Genomic DNA, 19,260 nt, shown 5'->3' on the forward strand with positions numbered 1-19,260 from the left:
TTGGTGTTTTAAAAAATGACGATGTAAGTACTGAAGACCCATTGAGTCTTAATGCAATTTATTGTGAGAGCATTTTCCCCTGCCTACAGGAGCTGTTAATTTGCCCTGAAAACTCTCTGTGAGACCAGTGTGATTCCTGGCTAACACAAGTACAAAGTCACAGAAGGACTTTTGGACCATGGTGGGGAATCCCTCTGCTTCGGATGCCATCCGTTTTGGCTGTGGCAATGATTATGCTGATGTACAAGGAAAGTTATTACATCAGAAAACTGGAAGGAAAGTTTCCATACCTCATTCCTTTCATACCACCCAACATTTTGCATTTTTGAAAATGTCTGGGAGCGTTTCACCACAAAGTAAATGAGGTAGCCACTCCCACACAAGCAGCATATGATGAGGATGTTGGCTAGGACCCGCAGGAACCTCCTCAGGTGGATGTTCTCATCTTTGTTGCTTTCTTGCTCATCCACGATAGATTCCTGGAAAAAACAAACAAACAAACAAACAAACAAAAAAAACCAGAGATACTCACAGAATTGGAGCAAGTAAGTTGTAGCACTGAGCCTAAGGCAACATCAGATAGTTTTCTACTTTATAAAATGTAATTCTGAGCTATGATGGCTATATTGAACATGGTACTTTGCGTTGAGCTCAAACAAAGCTCCATGAAGGCATCTCATTTTGCCTGGAAGGCACAAAGTGGCAGACACATCCCATGGCAATAAGGTGGAGGAATGAGGCTCTAAAATAAAACATTTCCTAGCTGAGTCTACAGCTGGGTTGCAAGGCCTTTTGGATGTCACTGCTAGCTCCTGGACAGGCGGTTACACACTGTCATCAGGTCACCTCTTGCAACTCATCTTCACAAAAAAGAAAACCGATCAAGCCTTTGAAATCCGCAGTAGCTAGGCTTTTTCTTCACTCTATGTGTATTTTTTTTTCTGTGGCTAATTCCTGCTCAGTATCCCAAGCTTTAGCTCTTTTACAGTCCAAGAATTGGTTTATGCATTTTAGCAAAGATCCTTCTGGTTTTATCTGTGTGCAATACTGCTATTAAATTCCCTTTCTCTGGGATTTTACATGAAGTGTTAGCTCTGAACGAGGTTAAACTGGATGAAATTACTTTTCAGATTGAGCAGCTACATGCTGACTGGCAGCTCTTTTATTTATTGCTTTTTCCTTACTCAATCTGGTATGAATGTGTAAAAGAAAGTGTGGGGTGAGTTATTGTTGGAAAAGTTCTTCCATCCTTCAGCAGATGCTCAATATATTTGGCCTTGCTTTGTATGTGTTTTATAATCGCAAAACTCAGTCCAATTTGTGGAGTATTTTGTTTACTTTTTATTTGTAATTTTTTAATTTTTGAAACAGTTTTTGGTTAATGGAGCTCCTAGTAGCCCAAAGGCAGAACATTATATAGAAATTTCTGTTAACCAAAAATAGTTTTGGATTTATTTTTTTTACAGTTTCAAATAAAACTGTTTTTTACAAACTTTGTTAATTAAAAATAATTAAAAAAAAAAAGTAAAGCCCTTTGAAAGTAGGCTTTAAGAGCAAATTTTTTGTCAGAAAAAGATTTTACTTTTTTTTTTTTTTTTTTTCTGCACTTACTTTCTGTTTTTCATTGGAGAAATCCTCACTGTCTTCCACATTTTGTTTTTACTTGGTTTCCAAAATTAAAAAAAAAAAAATCTATTAAATTGTCTTAGAGTTGTTTTCTTTGAACTTTTCTGAGGTTAGGTTAGCCCAGAATTTATGATTAAATAACTACAAATCTGTTATTATCCACTGATATTAGTGGAATCAGTTTGTATTCTTCCAGCATGCTGGAGATAGGATTTCTCATGCTATGCAACATAACTTTAATAGCAGGTAAGCTTTGTCTATTTCTGTATGTACGTATTACCCCCATACTTACATGTGTGTCATCAGCTAAGCAGCGAAATTGTCTTGGAAGTACGAACTTTTCAGTAGTGCAGACAGCAGCTGTGGTGGGTCACAGAGAGCTTGTGGACATTGAAATGGAAATGAAGAAATCCCTCAACTTCTTTGCTGAAATTTTAAGATAGGCTCCAAATGGGACACTTAAACCTACTGTGTTCAGAGAGCCTGAGGTGTGGGCTTCGTGGTGTTGACAACAGGCTCTGTGACACAGTCCTGGGATCTGGGATGTTACAAGAAACACAGGGCAGTTTTGCTGAGTCTTCAAGAGGGTTTTAGCTTTTGTAGATGAGATGTGGTCATGACTGGGGCAGAGGAACAGAAGAGACAAGATATTTTGGAGGGAAAAGCTGTAGAAATTGCCACCCTGTGAAGCTGCTGCCTTCTCTTGTGCTTTGAGTCACAGAGTAAACGCTGCCTCAGGAGGGGGATGGCTGTGGGCAGAAACTTGCCCTGAACTCAGGGGTGATGGGAGAAGAGTAATGAAGACGTGGTGGCCCCCTGTGCGTATGGCCTTGGCTTCATGCTGCAGGGTGGCTTGTGTCCCGCCTGTCCCCTCTGCTGCTCCTGCTGCCCCAAACATTGGGCATGCAATGGCATTGGGTTCCTACAGTTTATATTCTGCCTGGTGCCAAGGAGAAACAGGTGATGGAGAAGTGATGGAGATGGTTAGGTTCTCACATGACCACAGCAGCTATTTTTTCCCACTTAGTGCTCCAGAGGAAAACAATACTCATCTGGTTTTCCAAATCCTAAAAAGGGGCTTGGGGTGATCCAGGGCATTGGAGCTAGACCTGCTATGATTCAGTGTCATACCCTGTTCATTTTGAGAGATCCTGTACAGATACTCAGTTGTCCTTTTAACCCTCTGCAATGGAAGGTGCTGGGAGCATCCCCAGAAGCAGACAGAGAAATGCCAGTTAGGGGTTACCTTGAAGCTGGTGGTGATGGATGCGAACTTGTTGTCTGCAGTCTCTGGGTTGCCAATGAGGTAGTCCCAGCTTGTGAACATTTTCCAGCTGAAAATGAAGTTGTCATCGTCCCCATCTGCTGTACTCTCATTGGCATTGCGTGCCATCCTGTGTAAGGGTATGCACAGTGACAAGGTCAGGCCAAGTGTTTCACAGAGCCACCACACGTCCTTGAGCTTTGCTGGGGCAGCTGGTTGGTGAGGAAGGAAAGCAGGGTGGTCTTTCATGGGGCTTGGGTGTGACTGTTAGGGATATACAGGCCTTATAATAAAACCCATAATGTATAGAAAAACTAGAATAGATGATGAAAGCAGGCAAGGGATTGCTTCCACCACCTTGTGCATGATGAATGACTATTTACAGTGTTTCTGGGCCTTATGGTAGAGTAAATGATAATGGCTATGTTTAGGTAGTTAAGTTTAGTCAAAAAGCACTGGTGCTGTCCAGTACAGTCATTGCAACACAGCATTTTAGTGATATTTTTGGTAGCTGCACAATGTTGGAGTGAAAGAGCTTGCAGCAAATCATTAAAGGAGAGGAAAGGCATTATTCTTGTTAATCAGCACAGGAGCAGATATGGCTTCTATTGTTTCCTCTGTATTATTTGATCCCTGAAATCTTTGTATGAGACAACAGATGCTGCCTTTTCATAGTAAAAATACAGTAAATCCCCATGCCCCACTCCAGTCAAAGACTCAAGAGATTCTTTCCGCTGCATAGCAATAGAGTCTATTTCAATAGCAATACAAATACATTGGCTTATCCTTTCTTGTAAGGGAAGGATAACCTTTGCATGGTGTGACCTCCAGAGAGAGGCAGGGAGTTTTATTTTTGGCTTTGCAGACTGTCTTCACAGTGTGACATGATAGCTGTGGGGCTCACACTGGCTTTCCACATTTTATTTTATTTATTTGTTTATTTTAATCAGTGAAAGCATGTGAAAAGGAAGCTTTGAAACCTACTGCAGGTAAAATCCTCCTTCATGTGAACATGAAGGAGGGAACCCAGACTTGGGAACCCAGCTAGGAGACACTGGCCTTACTTACGATCTTATAACGACCATCAGACTGTAGCCAAACACACTGATCCCAACCATGAAATATGCCATTGGTAGCCGATATTTCAACCAGCCAATGGTCCGCTGGTTGTTGTAGTAGCCATAGAAGAGTGCTGAGTACTTGATGTACCCCTAGAGGAAAAGCAAACACAAACCTTTGTGTAAGCCATGTGGCTGTTCCTCTGTAGGAAAAAGGTTCATGGTGAAAACTGAACATTTAAAACAAGGAAAATTAGCTTGGCAATTATTTTAGTGTCTCACTCTGGGCTGTTTGCTGCCTTGTCATTTTTGAAAACCATCAATGCACTTATCCTTTTACAAGAGGGAAGAAAGGGATTGCGTCAGAAGATACTGGCTCAAAACTAAAATGCATTTTTTTTATCTATCACTGTTTTATCCTTACCAGAAAAAACTTCTTACTGTTCTTTGTGGCATAGCCCTCCTACTTCTCTAAGTCAGTATCAAACACTCATGATAGAAATGCTGTAGTAAAGAGGCTTTCCACCATGATATGAAAATTTTCCTATCAGCTAAGATGCAGGTGGTGCTTGGTACCCTGTGGATTTAGCTCCTTTTACTTGCTCCTACCTGCAGAGCAAATATAACTAAAGACTAATATCAAAGTATTCACAATGTATTTTCACATTTCTGTGAAAAGCAGAGCTCAGACAACAACAGCTACGTTGTCTCAAGTAGACCTATTTTTTACTTGCAAACTGTGGGGCATCCAGCAAACATGCAGTTCTCCTAACTTGATCTCCCTATTTTTCTCTTACCTTGTACGTGTATCATTGTATATTGTGCCTTTCATCTCATAAGTTAAGTGTAGTTAATCAGTCTGCCCATGATAATTGAGCAAGCTCCCTTCCAATCAAGGTTTTGGAAAAGCAAAATTGAGACATCACTTGAAAACCATATCAAAGGCTGTGCACTGGGTCTAGTTTAGGGACATCCCTGAGTGCAACATCAGCTGCACATCTGTCCTGCACAAAGAACAGTGCCACAGGTACAGGATAGCTTTGTGTGTTTTTCTTCTGGTGCTGCAGGCTGCAACTTGGGGTAATGCAGCAAGCCTGTGGCTGGCAGACCCACAGCACATTGGCTTGGGTTTTGGATCATGTTATTTATAGCACGTACTGGGTAAATGCAATGAAAAAAAATAAAACATGAAACATGAAGATTATGTTTCTGGAAGGCACTAGTGACATTTTTTTTCTCAGATTGGAATCCCAAACTTTCATCTTATTGAAATTGAAATTGTGGGGACTGACAAATTAGTTTCTCTCTGCACCTTATCCAGTATACTCTTTAAACTCCATTTGTGAGGCATGGTGTCTGGTATCCAAGTGAGATTTATTCCTTTCTGCTCCTCTAGGAATCCATGATGTGACCTCCTTTCTGTCAAAGCATGCTTTTCCCCTGACTCCTCTCTTAAAATGTATTTTTTAGACTCCCAGTATTGCCTCGTTGTTTTACCCCTGCTCTGAAATATGTTCCCCACTGCACCTCTCCTGTGGAACACACTGGACATCCATTCATTTTCAAAGGACAAGCCTCTGTGAAGGGCTTTGTTCAACATCTGGCTGCAGAGGGCAGTTTTACGTTGTTGCCCCATAGCTGGACATTGTTTCACAAGCTTGCCAGGTGGGTGGCTGGCATCATTTGGCAGAGACCCACAGGATCAAGCTCTTGATGAAAGAAGGGTGATGTAGGTTTATTTACCAAGCCAAAGGCAGGAGACTGGCAAGTGTTGGTAGCTCGTCTTTGATATGATGGCACAGCCTCAGCAAAAAGAAAACTTCTTTACTGATGTGAATGTGATGTGCATGGTTTATTTTCTACTAGAGAAAACCTACAGCTGTAGTTCAGCAACACACCTGTTTGTTTTTTGTTGTTGCTTGTTGTTTTGCTTTTTTTTTGAGTAGGGAGGTGTTAATTTAAATGATGCTTCTTGTATTCTTCCATCATGCTGGTCAGATGAGGTTTTTGTTTGCTACAAACTTATTTGAAATGTTGCTAATTGAACCCTGACTGGTGGATTTTGGATTCTGACAAGCAGGTGAAAAGGCTGGAAAAAGGAAACAAAATGGAGCAGATTATCTTGAGTGTCATCACACAGCACTTGCATGGCAACCAGGTGATCAGGCCCAGTCAGCATGGGTTTATGAAAGGCAGGTCCTATTTCACAAACCTGATCTCCTTCTATGACAAAGTGACGCGCTTAGTGGATGAGGGAAAGGCTGTGGATGTGGTTTACCTTGACTTCAGTAAGGCTTTTGACACCGTTTCCCACAGCATTCTCCTCAAGAAACTTGGCTTGGACTGATGTACACTTCATTGGGTTAAAAACTGGCTGGGTAGACAGGCCCAAAGAGTTGTGGTGAATGGAGTTAAATCCAGCTGGAGGCCGGTCACTAGTGGAGTCCCCCAGGGCTCAGTACTACGGCCAGTTCTCTTTAATATCTTTATCAATGATCTGGATGAGGGCATTGAGTGCACCCTCAGTAAGTTTGCAGATGACACCAAGTTAGGTGCGTGTGCCAATCTGCTCAAGGGTAGGAAGGCTCTGCAGGAGGATCTGGATAGGCTGGACTGATAGGCTGAGGCCAACTGTATGAAGTTCAACAAGGCCAAGTAGCAGGTCCTGCACCTGGGGCACAACAACCCCAAGCAGCGCTACAGGCTGGGATGAGTGGTTGGAAAGCTGCCTGGCAGAGAAGGACCTGGGAGTATTGTTTGATAGTCAGCTGAATATGAGCCATCAGTGTGCTCAGGTGGCCAAGAAGGCCAACAGCATCCTGGCTTGTATAAGAAGCAGTGTGACCAGCAGGGCTAGGGAAGTGATTGTCCCCCTGTACTCAGCTCTGATGATGCCACACCCCGAGTACAGTTTTGGGCCCTTGTGTCCAGTTTTGGGCCCCTTGCTACGAGAAGGACATCGAGGTGCTCGAGCAAGACCAGAGAAGGGCAATGAAGCTGGTGAGGGGTCTGGAGAACAAGTCTTATGAGGAGTGGCTGAGGGAACTGGAATTGTTCAGCCTGGAGAAGAGGAGGCTCAGGGGTGACCTTATCGCCCTCTAGAGGTACCTTAAAGGAGGCTGTAGCGAGGTGGGGGTTGGTCTGTTCTCCCATGTGGCTGGTGACAGGATGAGGGGGAATGGGCTAAAGTTGTGCCAGGGGAGGTTTAGGTCGGATATGAGGAAGAACTTCTTTACTGAAAGAGTTGTTAGGCACTGGAATGGGCTGCCCAGGGAAGTGGTTGAGTCACCATCCCTGGAGGTCTTTAAAAGATGTTTAGATGTAGCTCTTAGTGATATGGTTTAGTGGAGGACTTGTTAGTGTTAGGTCAGAGGTTGGACTAGGTGATCTTGGAGGTCTCTTCCAACCTAGATGATTCTGTGATTCTGTGATAATGGGATCCTCATCAGAAAATGGGTAGTGAACACAAGTCTGTCCCTGTCAGCTTTCTTGATGCATCAGTACTTGAAGCTTTGTTAATAAACTAGTTTAAATTGCCTGGTTTACATTAGCTTGTCAATTTGTTTGTTTTAACAAACAAAGTTTTGATGGTGTTTATTACAGAAGGACTGGGTCCCATACACGCAGTGTGTGGGCAAGCACCAACAAGCATTTCATAATTGCTTCTAGAAGCAGCAGCTTTTAAACTCAGATCCCAAGATATTGCTTGCAGCAGCATCCCTTCATGCCTGGCCCATGAGGATGGTAGGGGTGAGAGGATAATTCTCTTCCCAAGGCTGTGAGCAAAGTCTGTGGTATGGGAAGGTGTTCCCTGCCTACCAACCAGGAGTGCTGCTTGCATTTCCTTTCTGGATTGCTGGGTTGGAGCAGCTCTTGTTTTTCTTCTTCATTGTGGCTGCCTTTTCAGTCAAAAGTCAAATGTCTCTTGTTCGTACTAAAGACTTTGGTTTTTCAGGATAAAATTCTATGTTTATGATAGTGAGTTGATACAGATGCAATATTTGTTCTATGCAAGCTAAAGATAAAGCAGAAATGTGTTAATTGGGGTCTTTTTCCTTGGAAAAAGATTTTTTGCCTGAGTTCATAGGGCAACTCTGTGAAAGTGGTGTAAGTAAGTTGTACCAAGCTCATGACTGGGCAATTTACATTGTGACTGGCTTCTACTAATGTGCGTGCAAAAATGTAACATCAGCTCTCGTGTTTCATTAGTAAAATTATTGTGTAGACTAAAGGGCATGGGGTTCCTAAATCTGCTTTGACTTCCCTCAGCATGGAGCTTTACAACTCCACTGGCCTTAGTGGATTTTATTTTGCCCCATTGCACCTCATTAGCCCCAGAAAGCACATTTTGGGTGGTGCTAGCCAGCTCTGTTGGGATGTGACACATCCCATTTGGACTAAAAGTGCATTTGCTTTGTTCCTGATAAAGCAAGAAATATACACGTGTGTATACAAACATATGAGATATGCCAGGAAGCACATTTGTAGATGGAAGGATTCAAATCCATATGCATATGTCTTAATACACATATGCTATTTTGGCCAGGAATCTCTGGGGATCTGCACTATGGCATCTGCACTATGGCACTCATGGGTGCGGGCATCTCTTCATCTTTTAGAAGAAAAAGGTTAATTTTTGGTTTACCTCAAGATAAATTCATCCACGTAGCTTCACTAACTTCTGAAGGGTTTTATTATGTATTAAACTGATCTACTAATCTCTTATGATTAACACCCCTGTACTTACCTCAAAATCCCAAAGAACAGAAAAATCCATAGCTGTTGCTTGTTCAGCCCGGGGTACAGTTTTTCTTGGCATGCTCCCGTATGGCATTCCCATCAGGACCTGGTAAGCATTAATAAGAGAGATGTGTGTGATGTATAACACGCTGTAGTTTTTGTTTGTTTGTTTGTTGTTTATGTTCCCTAGTGAGTTGCTTTTGGTTGATTTTTTAATATGTATTTTATTAGTACCTGAACAGCAGTGTAAAATATTTAGAATTAATTTCACCTGAATAACTAGAGGAGTTCCCTTTCCTTGGTAACATTCATTAAACAGGAAATATTTTGCTAATGAATTAGATTCCTCCATGAGCAGCTCCAGTTTCAATGTCCTTGGTTTAGCAAGAGGCTTCTTTGTTTGAATTTCATGGGTCTAATGCAATAAAGGGATTAGTTTTATCTATTTATTCAGGACTTCCTTTGAGAGAAGTCAATAGCACTGGGTTAAGCTTGCAGTAGATTCTGTATTATACAGTCTTGAATTGAAAAATGGTCTCAAGGTGAGGTGAAGGGCAGTTAGGTTTGGGCAAGAAGCATATGACAAAATGACACGAAGAATAGTTTTCATAGCACAGCCTCTCCTGATGACACCATGCATAGCAGTCCTTGCAGCAAGTCCCACAGCTATTGAAGTCCACACAGAGAATGTCAAGGGCTATGGAGAGTTAATAACATATTTACCAGCAGATTCTGGTGTCCGTACCAAAATATGTCAGCATTCCTAGCCTAGAAAGGTCCTAGCATATCATCTATCACTTATTTTTAGGGCTATCTCATTAATTTCAAAATTATTTGTGACTAAATGTTTATCGCCTAGCTACTCTCCATATTGTAACAGCTCAGTAGCAATGAGTAACTTTATGCATACATCAAAAACAAATTATACAAAGCTGTTTAGTCTTCTACCATACACATAGTTCGCAAAACAAACAAACAAACAAAAACACACAAACCACATTTGTATTTTTCAGTGCTAATGGCTATGTCTCTTCATTCTGGGAGGAAACAGAGCTTTTGCTTTTGATAGTGCAAACAACCCCATCAAGGAGAACAAAAGCATAGTCCTCAAGAGAGACTCTATGCTGCATTTTTGCTCCATAAAAATCTGTGTTGAACAGAACAGATGCCACTGTCTGTGTATGGCACAGCCTTTAAAGACTGTACAGAGTAATTTAGACAGAGGTATAATGGCTACATTAAAAAGTTCTTCAATAAGCGACCACATAAAGTTGGCTATTAAATCCTTTTCCTTCTCAAAGTACAGTGAGAAATGCAAAAACTAGAAATATAGCTCATCCTCGTGAATCATCTGAACTAGAAATACAGAAAAGGGATATTTCCCAAACAAACATTATTTGGCAAAGTGCTCAGGACATCATTTGTTACTTCTCTTGATTGCTCCTTTTCAAGAATCTCCTGTGCTCATTGATCTGAAGCCATGGCCCTTGGAGGGCCCAAATGGGCTCCTGAGCCCAAGGTACTATCCATCAGAAACCTTGGCAGTTTTTCCAGTGTGACCTTATCCTTGAGCCTGTGAAAGCTCATGCAATGGCATGTTTGTCAAAGCTGGACTCATCAAATCTGGTGAGGATTGCATTGCAGCTGATGGCTCTGGTCCTTCATAATTATGTAGGAAGTGATATGTGAACCTACTTCATTATCTTTGCTGTGATTCATACAATGCAGAGAGGTGAAGTTTGGAAATGTCCCATAATGTCATTGGGGTTTTCTCAACCTATTTAAGAGCACAGTCCATTTTTTATGGCACTTATGGACATGAACCTGTACCTAGGTTGTGTTTTTCACTTTAGTAAAAACAGGAAAATAGCTTAATGTGAGGTCTCTGAGTTCCCATGTGAGCTGCTGGATGGGCAGGATCTTCAGCAACCTTTCAGCAATCAGTCTACTTGAAATCAGTCTACTGATTTCAATGCGAATTTTGCTCCTGTATCAGTAACATCCTTATAAGTTGTTCTCTGTAAGCAATCGATCCTACACATTTCGTTTTCCTAAAGCACTGCCAGTTACAAATCCTTATTTGAGCCAACAATCTCACATTCATGTTAAGCAATGGGTATGATATTACAGAGAGAATTAAGCACTTACCTCTGGAATTATAACCAATCCAAATATTAAACCAAAAAGGACAAGATTTACACCGTACATCCATCGCAGAAATATGAAGTAGGAAGCAACTGAGGAGCCAAAGTGACCTTAAAGCAGAAGATACGTAATGGTTAGGAGTTGGGGGGGGTGGGAGGAGGGGAACTAAGCTGTCCTCAGCAAGACCTAGACCCGTCTACCCCATAGACCTTCCCTCATATATTGCCGAAGACCCTCCCAATTGTCCCCACTGCTGGTGGAGAAGCCAAAGATCAATGCTGCCCAGGGTATGTGCTCCTTGTGTGTTACTGGTGCCTGGGGTGAGCAGAGATCAGGGGAACTGGAGCATGGTTTGAATGAATGCAAAACTGCCTTTAAAAATGTCTCACTGCCATCACACAGCATGGAGAAACTTCCACTTACTTTCCACTTCTTTTATCTTCATCTCCCAGGGTATGCACTGTGTTTTAAAATTGTCAAAGTCTCTCTTAAATTTCACCCATTTCTGAAACAAGATAATATGGCTGTGAGTAGAGAGGTGCAAAGTGCGAGGCTGCTTTGTCTGGAGGACTTCCTCATGCCAAGGTTTTGCAGCACTGCTAGAAGTGGGTGTAAAGCCCTGAAGACCAAATCAAAATCTCTGGTCTAGATATAGGTCTGATGTTTTGGACTATTTCAGAAACTACCTTCATCTCCAAAGCCCCTCATCCCCCAAGAGTTCACATTCATTATCTGAATTTTAACCCTTCCCAGGCTTTTAGAAAACTACAGTTGTCCAATGATTTTGCCATGTTATAGAGGGGTGGAAAATTCAGCCCTAGCTCTGGACTGAAAGAACTGATGCAGAGATAACTCTTTAAAACAAAATTTAATTTGATAAAATACAGAGCTTGCGTCCTTCGTTATCAGACCAGCATCTAAATTCCCATTGATTGCATCAGCTCAGGTCTGGCTCTGGTTTTCACTTCTCAATATAACACCCATGACAACATGCAACTTGGTAACCAACCTCAGTCTTAAAACACCATCAATGCCCCCCCATTATCTTGTCATTAACTAGCAGGATGATGTTTTACAGGAGTCCATAGGGCAGTGCAAGAGGCATGGCCTCTTGTGTCTTTAGGGGTGCCTTGTCTCACACTTCAAGGTTTCTGGAGATCAAAACCAGAAAACTGTACTTTTTGCTGTTCATCCAAATCCCTCCTTACTCCAGGGAAGGTGACAATGAGATTAAGGTAGGGGAAAATTTTCCTCTGCTCTTTCAATAATCATAATAGAATTGAAGCTGGCTAGTATTTTTTTGAACATGGACAGGAAGTTTTATCCTGACATCCTAGTATCCCTTTTGTCAATTATGAGTTAATAATCTACCAAAAGTATGCTGAATAAATAAACAGTTTCCATGCTTTTCTCTGCTGTCATTTCCATACTTACTTTTGCCATCATCATCTTATATGCATACAACTTTTTGCCTTTCCCTTTTCCCAGGGCTCCTTCAAACTTCTCAACAAAAGCTTGCGCCTCCCTAATTGGAAAATAAACAAGCATGTATTACTGAAAGAACAAAGGGGCTCCTTAGCTTTACACCTCTGCTTCTTTGAACCCAGCATGACTATGATACTTTCTCTCCCCTCGTGCATTGGTCAAGAAGAAAATTATATTTTCTAGTGAAACAAATTCCAAGAAGATGCAGAATTTCCTTCCACAAACAACTCCATAGAGACAGTTTCATTTAGGTTTCTTAGAAGGTAGTAATGATTGCAGTGGTCCAGAAAGGACAAAGGTATGTGATACTGGGTAGAATTTTCACCCTGGTCCTACCCCAAAGGGAAAATATGTCAGAAATAATATTGCTTTGCTCTTTTTCCTTTTATTGCAGAACTCCAGAATCTGAGGGTCATAAAATTTTATTTGTAATGATCTCAGGATCATAGTGTACTTGTGAGATAGAAATGCTGCTTTAATGCAGTTTTCCTGTACAGAGCTACAATCAGATTTTTAGAAATATTTGGAGGTGTTCAAGGCTCCTGATGCTAAGGGAAGATAGAGCAGGTATTGGTCTTCAGGGTGTAAAGGAGTAGCAAAGGCACACAGGGACTGTCCACCTTCACAGCCCTATTATGGCACCTCTGAGCAGCCATTTGGCAAAAGCAGAGTGGGGACATCACCCACATCCATAGGGGGTTGTATGCACCTTACAATGCTATTTTTGAAGTTGAAATTCTTCTTGGGATAAAGGAGGTTTCGTGTGTTTTTTAACCAAAGATCTGGGATTTGCCTTGACATAGGAATGGTTTAAAATGAGCCCTTTCCCTGTTGGCCTGTGGGCAGCAAAGTTATCTGTGCTCCACAAACCTTTGCAAATAATACACTATTTTTTTTCCAAGCAACACCATCTTAGGAAGTCTGAAGTAATATGACACCTTGCCGCTTTGATTTCTGTCTAGCAATGGGCATGAATAAGCAAAGCAGGGCACAGAGTTTGCTTTAACAAGTAGACTGACAGAAGTGAGTCACTTGGTTTTAAATACAAGTGTAGAATGACCTGGTGGTGGATATCAGTTGAACAGATTTGCACCCTGTCTGTTCTCTGGTTACAGAGACTGAAAATCAAATTCCACATTTTAACTCTGATCCTCTGAGCTCAAATGGACTGGCCAGGTTCAGCTGGTCACTTTTTCTGAGGCTGAGGACTTATGATAACAGCAGCAAAAAATGTAGTTTCTAGGAAAGGCAAAATGCAGCTGACAGCTGGTGAAGACTCCAGGGGTGACGGTTCTTGGTACCTGAGCACTGAGAGCTTCTTCACCATTCGCCAGGGCTTGTTTCTCATGGCAGAAATCAGTTTTTTCCTTTGCTCTACCTGCTCCATCAGCATCGCAAGCTCTTCCTCTGACAGTGATTCCTCATCAAATGAGTTAGAAGACTCAGAGGAAGTACTGGAAGACATGAAATTAACAGCACAAAATTGAAAAATTCACCGTAGTTAGAGGGAAGCTCTCATGGGTGGGGTGGGCATGTTGACTCTGGCCCCCATGGGTCCTGGGGCAATGTGCACAACCATCAGCTGACCTGCCAGTAACAGTCTGTATCCCACAGAGACTGATGTCTGGAGGAAAGGGTGCCCAGCTTCATGGGAAGTCCTTTGCTTGTTTGTATACTGAAATCTCCAGATCTCATGGAGCAAGATAAACTGAGGGGGCAGTGCCCCCTGAGCATGCAGCACCCACCAGTATGGCTGATCAAGAGCTGATTGCATTCCACCATAACTCAACCAACATAGTGCTTTGGACCATGTTCCAGCTATAGAAGCACTGCCTAGTGCAACAACTGGCTCTGGATAAATGTTTTTCATGCCTGTGACAAGATTTAACAAGGATGAGGCTTGAAAACATGACAGATTCCTTTTAATTTTAACATTTCCATAGACCAACCTGGAGAACATGCCTGGATCTGAAGAATTTCGGCTGAGAAGCAGTAATAGAATCATAGAATATCCCGAGTTGGAAGGGACCCATAAGGATCATTGAGTCTAACTCCTGGTACTACACTGGTCTACCCAAAAGTTTAGACCATGTGACTAAGTGCACAGTCCAATCGCTTTTTAAATTCAGACAGGCTTGGTGAAGTGACTACTTCCCTCGGGGGCCTGTTCCAGTGTGCAACCACCCTCTCGGTGAAGAACCTCTTCCTGATGTCCAGCCTAAACTTCCTCTGCCTCAGCTTAACACCATTCCCGTGGGTCCTATCACTGGTGTTTACAGAGAATAGGTCACCTGCCTCTCCACTTCCCCTCACAAGGAAGTTGTAGACAGCAATGAGGTCCCCCTTCAGCCTCCTCTTCTCCAGGCTGAACAGGCCCAGTGCCCTCAGCTGCTCCTCATACATCTTCCCCTCTAGGCCCTTCACCATCTTCGTCACCCTCCTCTGGACACTCCCCAACAGTTTAATGTCCTTTTTGTACTGTGGTGCCCAGAACTGCACACAGTACTCGAGGTGAGGCCGCACCAGCGTAGAGTAGAGCGGGACAATCCCTTCCCTCGACTGATTAACGATGCCGTGCTTGATGCACCCCAGGATACAGTTGGCCTTCCTGGCTGCCAGGCCACACTGCTGGCTCATATTCAACTTGCTGTCAACTACAACCCCCAGATCCCTCTCTGCAGGGCTGCTCTCCAGAGAGAGACATTTCTTTAATGAAAGAAAACTTTGGAAAGAGTTTGATTGCATGGCAATTTACGTTAATGTTTTTTGCCCTTGTATCTTTTTTGGAAGAGCAATAATGTATTTGTAGTTCTGACCCATACGCCGCAAACTCAAGGTGTGTCCATACAGCTGCACATCTGTCACCTGGCATGCTACAAGGATCATCAAATTACCTGTTTTTCCTGCCTTTCTTCTGTTTGTTCTCCCCCTCCTTTCCCTTTTTATTTGTTTTTTTTTCTTTATTTTCTGAATTCTTCTGATCTTTAGTAGAAGCCTTTTTGTCTCTCTCTTTTACTTCTGCCTTTTTTCCATCACCATTTTTCTTTTGGTGTGTTTTTCTCCTCGAAGCTCTGTTTTGTCGCGGACAATTGTGTTCCTCTTTGCTTTCATCTTCTTTGTCTCTCTGTGGCTTTTTTCTTTCAAGTCTACTTGCTCTGACAGTTTCCCTGCGGGGCTGTTTCTTAGATGTCTTCTCCTTTCCTTCATCTTCTGCAAGGGATTAAAACAAAACAAGCAAAATAAAATAAAAAACGAACAAACAAAAACACTTTGGAAAACACTTAGCTTTCCATATTGGATTGGCACAATAAAGATTCATTAGAAAAGTGCCAGCAGAATGCCTGCTGCAAACCTGAGGGATGGCAATGAGCAGATTCCTGTTGACCTGATTGGGTTTTGCATTATGCCCTGACCAAGAGCCAAATACAGCACTTTGGTATGCAACTATTTAAGATAGCAAGGCCCATTTTAGCACATCAGCAGCTGATGTGTAACTATGAGTAAATTGGAGCTTAGTTACAAAAGCAAAAGCCCATCCATCAGAGAGCATAAACAGATATCTTCCTGCCCTGTAAAGACTCCAGAGCAGCAGAAACAGAAACTGCAGTCAGTTAAACAGTATGCAATGTGCTGCTTGTTGCAATGTCCTTGAAAGCTCTTTACTTCTTTAAACTTGGTACAGAGGTCTTCTATTTATATATAGAAAAGGTAGTGCTTAGGCAGCATCAGGTTTTGCTTCTATAAGAATATATATAGGTCTATATCCACACAAGGAAAGAAGAACAGGTAATCTTTGATACACGTTTTATTCTCACTGGCATTTCAAATAAGAATCTCATTTGTCCAGGCTAAGAAGTGTCTCCAGTTTAAAGGATTGAAATGAAACATGTTTTTAATTGCAGAATATCATGGAAAACGGGAAAATAACATTTTAAAAACTCCAAGCCCCTCCATCCCTTTTGCCACAAAGTGCATTAAAAACAATAGTAAAGTTTTTCAGGTTCTTTTCACTTCTAATTGTCCACAATCTGACTGATGAATATAGGGTTCTCATGAAAAATGAAGCTTGTAGTTTTGGCATGGATTTTTTTTCCCAGGGTTGAAGAAATTATAATGGAAGAAGGAAATTGTGCTTGAGTGGGATTCATAGGCAAAGATGAACAGCCTAAGAGGAGAGGAAAATGGAAGCAAAGAGGATATTAGTATTTGTATTTTTATTTTCATTAAAAGATAGAAATTAATAACAAGCAAATAGTTTTTGCTTGCTAGTCAGAAAAAAATAGGAGATGGTAATCATACTTGACTTTGGGAATAAGAAAGAACTTCTCAACTCATTTCTTGAGAGTCATTAGGTAGGTTTCACTTACTATGTAATGTTCCATCTCAGCTGAATTTCAGATAGTGATCTAGATCAAAGGACCAACTACGCTCTTTGAGAAAATGTTCATTTTGTGCAGCCAACCATCACAGTTTTAATTTGCAACCTGTCAAATACTAGGGTAAATGTGGAGCATTCATCTATTACTTTTATCTTATTTCCTTCTTTGCCTGTATGGGAAAGGTAGATATATTAATAAAAAAAAATCATAGTCTTTTAGCTAATTACTTTCTCACATTTTATGGATAGTATAGATCGTACAGACATGGTTGTGAACCATTTTTTCAGTTGTCTAGACACTCGTATCATCTACCCAGTGTTGTTACAATCATAAGTCTTAGCTGTCTCTATTTAGTGGTATAATCCTACCCCTTAGCTATTTCTCCTTATTAAACTGTCTTCAATCCGTTTTCATTTTTATCTTCTTGTGGTCAGAGTTAATCAAGACACCAGTGTATTATAGCAGCATGCATTGCAGGGAAAGCAAACAGGACCTCAACACAATACAAAGCATTCACAGGGTGATGCTTTACTGGAATACCTGTTATACTTGAGATGGCTGCAGAGGGACAAGGGCTACAGCAGCCTCCCACTCTAGGAGCATGGATGAAGAGGCTGCTTAAGCTTGCTGTTTTACATATTGCTATCATAAATCAAACCTCAAGGGAAAAATCTGTGTGCTTACAAGTAGCTCACGAAATGGTTCCCATTGTAGAGCATGTCCCAACCCAGAGAGAAAAAGGAAAGATATCACCTCCTGGATTTAAAACAAGACCATATTGTTTAATCTCTACATTACCTTCACTCTGTGTGTCACTCTCGACTTGTCCATCAATCTCTATTCCAGCTGCAAGACAAAGAATGAAGAGTAATTGCACTTATTGCTGGGACTTACACATGATGCTTTACACAGCGGATCTTTAAGTGCAAGCTGAGCTGGGCAGAACATCCCTTATTGATTACACATAATATTCATTTTCTACAGTGATGCTCTTAATACTCCCTTTCGTTTAGCAAATAGACAGAAATTCCTTGCATGAGCAAACAGAAATTGCACAGTCTTTGAAAGATAAAACATGGTACACTTGGGAAGTCCTGAGACATTTTGCTAAGTGTGTGGCAGCATCTGAACTGAAATGACCTCACAGTGATACCAACCATCTTCCATGATGACCTGTAACGTGCATTTCTTTTTCTTCCCCATGACAGCCTCTGTCTTTTGCATGGATACCAAAGCTGCTGTGCACCTCGATCATAAGCAGGTTACTCTTTCTTGCAGCACCCATGTGCTCCTTCTCTTAGCATTGTGGGCAGACGGGCACATCCAGCTGTGGCTGGGCTCCTGCGTGTAAGCCATGCGGGCAGGGAAGGCAGAGAGGAGCACAGCTCTGCCTCAGCCCACCCAAATGCTTTCCCTTCTTTTTCTCTCTCCCTCTGAAAGGCAGCTGTCGGCATTATGTTGCATTTCATGATTTAAACATGAAGGAAAGCCCCATGGTAGGTGCTTGGTGATATCGTATGAAACACAGGCACAAGTCATGTCTGGTTCTGACATAAGCATAGGGCTGCAGACTTTGAAAGTATCATCTGTCTTAATGCCATATTCTTTACTGACCTGCCTCAATCTCTGTAGCCATGTTAGTCCTTCTCTTGCACCACAGGAAACATCTTAGTGTGGTGCCTCTTGGCAGTCTTGTTGTCCACCACCTGTGTCCTCTGTAGGGGTCTCAGGAGCAAATAGAGGGAGTAGGGAGCCAGCAGTCAGGATGCCGGCCTCTCTTTTTCTTTCCCTCCTTCTGCTCTGTGTGACTTCTGCAGACTCATTGTGCTTGCTGGTAAAATGGGATAGATTTTCCTTCTAGGTGCTTCGAGGCTTAATTAATTAATGCGAGACCCTCATTCGGAAGGTCCTTTCGTACTGCAAAGTATTGTGTTGCATCCTGCAGCTTGTGTCTTTCGATGGGCTGAGCCTCCAGTGATAGGTTTGTCTGAATTATCTCTGGTTTAAAATCCAGTGTCTGCCCCAGCAGCTTGCTTCAGGAGAAGGATTCAGCAACAGCTTTAGCTTTCACTCAAATCGATGCATCCCCAACCCTGGGTTTCTAGGAGGTGCCAGCCTAGATGGGAGATCCTTTTTTTTTATTTTTATTTTTTTTTGCTGAATTTTGGTCCACAGACACCTTCTGAGTGTCTAAGCCCGATCCCATGGATTGATTGATCTACCTTTGACTTCAGCTCAGTTTAGCCTGAGCTAAATACATAATGCATTACATTTTTAATTATATATATATATTATTTATAATTTATAATATATGTGTCCATACATGATTAAATGCTCTGACTCTACAAGTTCATTACACAGGGAATTTCCAACATGCTTCCCCACACCTGTGGGTCTGACTGGGGCTGAAGTGTTTGAAGGTCTTCCCAGTGAATAAGTTTCACCTGTAACTCTACCTGTTGCAGTAGGCTGAAAAATGTTTGCAGATGTGGTCACTGGACCATTGAATTAATACTGCTCCAGGCCAACTTGCAGCTGCTGGAGGCTACTGGACCAGGTATTC

At 41.9% G+C, this 19,260-nt stretch overlaps 1 protein-coding gene across 1 annotated transcript in view; it reads right to left on the bottom strand.

The window, feature by feature from the left end:
- TMC2 (transmembrane channel like 2) overlaps nucleotides 1-17,900 on the bottom strand; it is a gene marked incomplete at its 5' end in the record, with an annotated part of 35,221 nt that extends 17,321 nt beyond the window's left edge. The window contains 11 exons of the mRNA XM_084511568.1: nucleotides 291-479; nucleotides 2,873-3,020; nucleotides 3,959-4,101; nucleotides 8,696-8,794; nucleotides 10,837-10,943; nucleotides 11,257-11,338; nucleotides 12,268-12,358; nucleotides 13,620-13,772; nucleotides 15,213-15,528; nucleotides 17,496-17,543; nucleotides 17,855-17,900. Coding sequence (XP_084367694.1) covers nucleotides 291-479; nucleotides 2,873-3,020; nucleotides 3,959-4,101; nucleotides 8,696-8,794; nucleotides 10,837-10,943; nucleotides 11,257-11,338; nucleotides 12,268-12,358; nucleotides 13,620-13,772; nucleotides 15,213-15,528; nucleotides 17,496-17,543; nucleotides 17,855-17,900 — 1,422 coding nt within the window. The remainder of the gene's footprint in view (nucleotides 1-290; nucleotides 480-2,872; nucleotides 3,021-3,958; nucleotides 4,102-8,695; nucleotides 8,795-10,836; nucleotides 10,944-11,256; nucleotides 11,339-12,267; nucleotides 12,359-13,619; nucleotides 13,773-15,212; nucleotides 15,529-17,495; nucleotides 17,544-17,854) is intronic.
- Between the last annotated feature and the right edge of the window lie 1,360 nt (nucleotides 17,901-19,260).

Source organism: Aythya ferina (genome assembly GCF_964211825.1).
Source record: "Aythya ferina genome assembly, chromosome: 2".
In the NCBI taxonomy this organism is placed as follows: domain Eukaryota; kingdom Metazoa; phylum Chordata; class Aves; order Anseriformes; family Anatidae; genus Aythya; species Aythya ferina.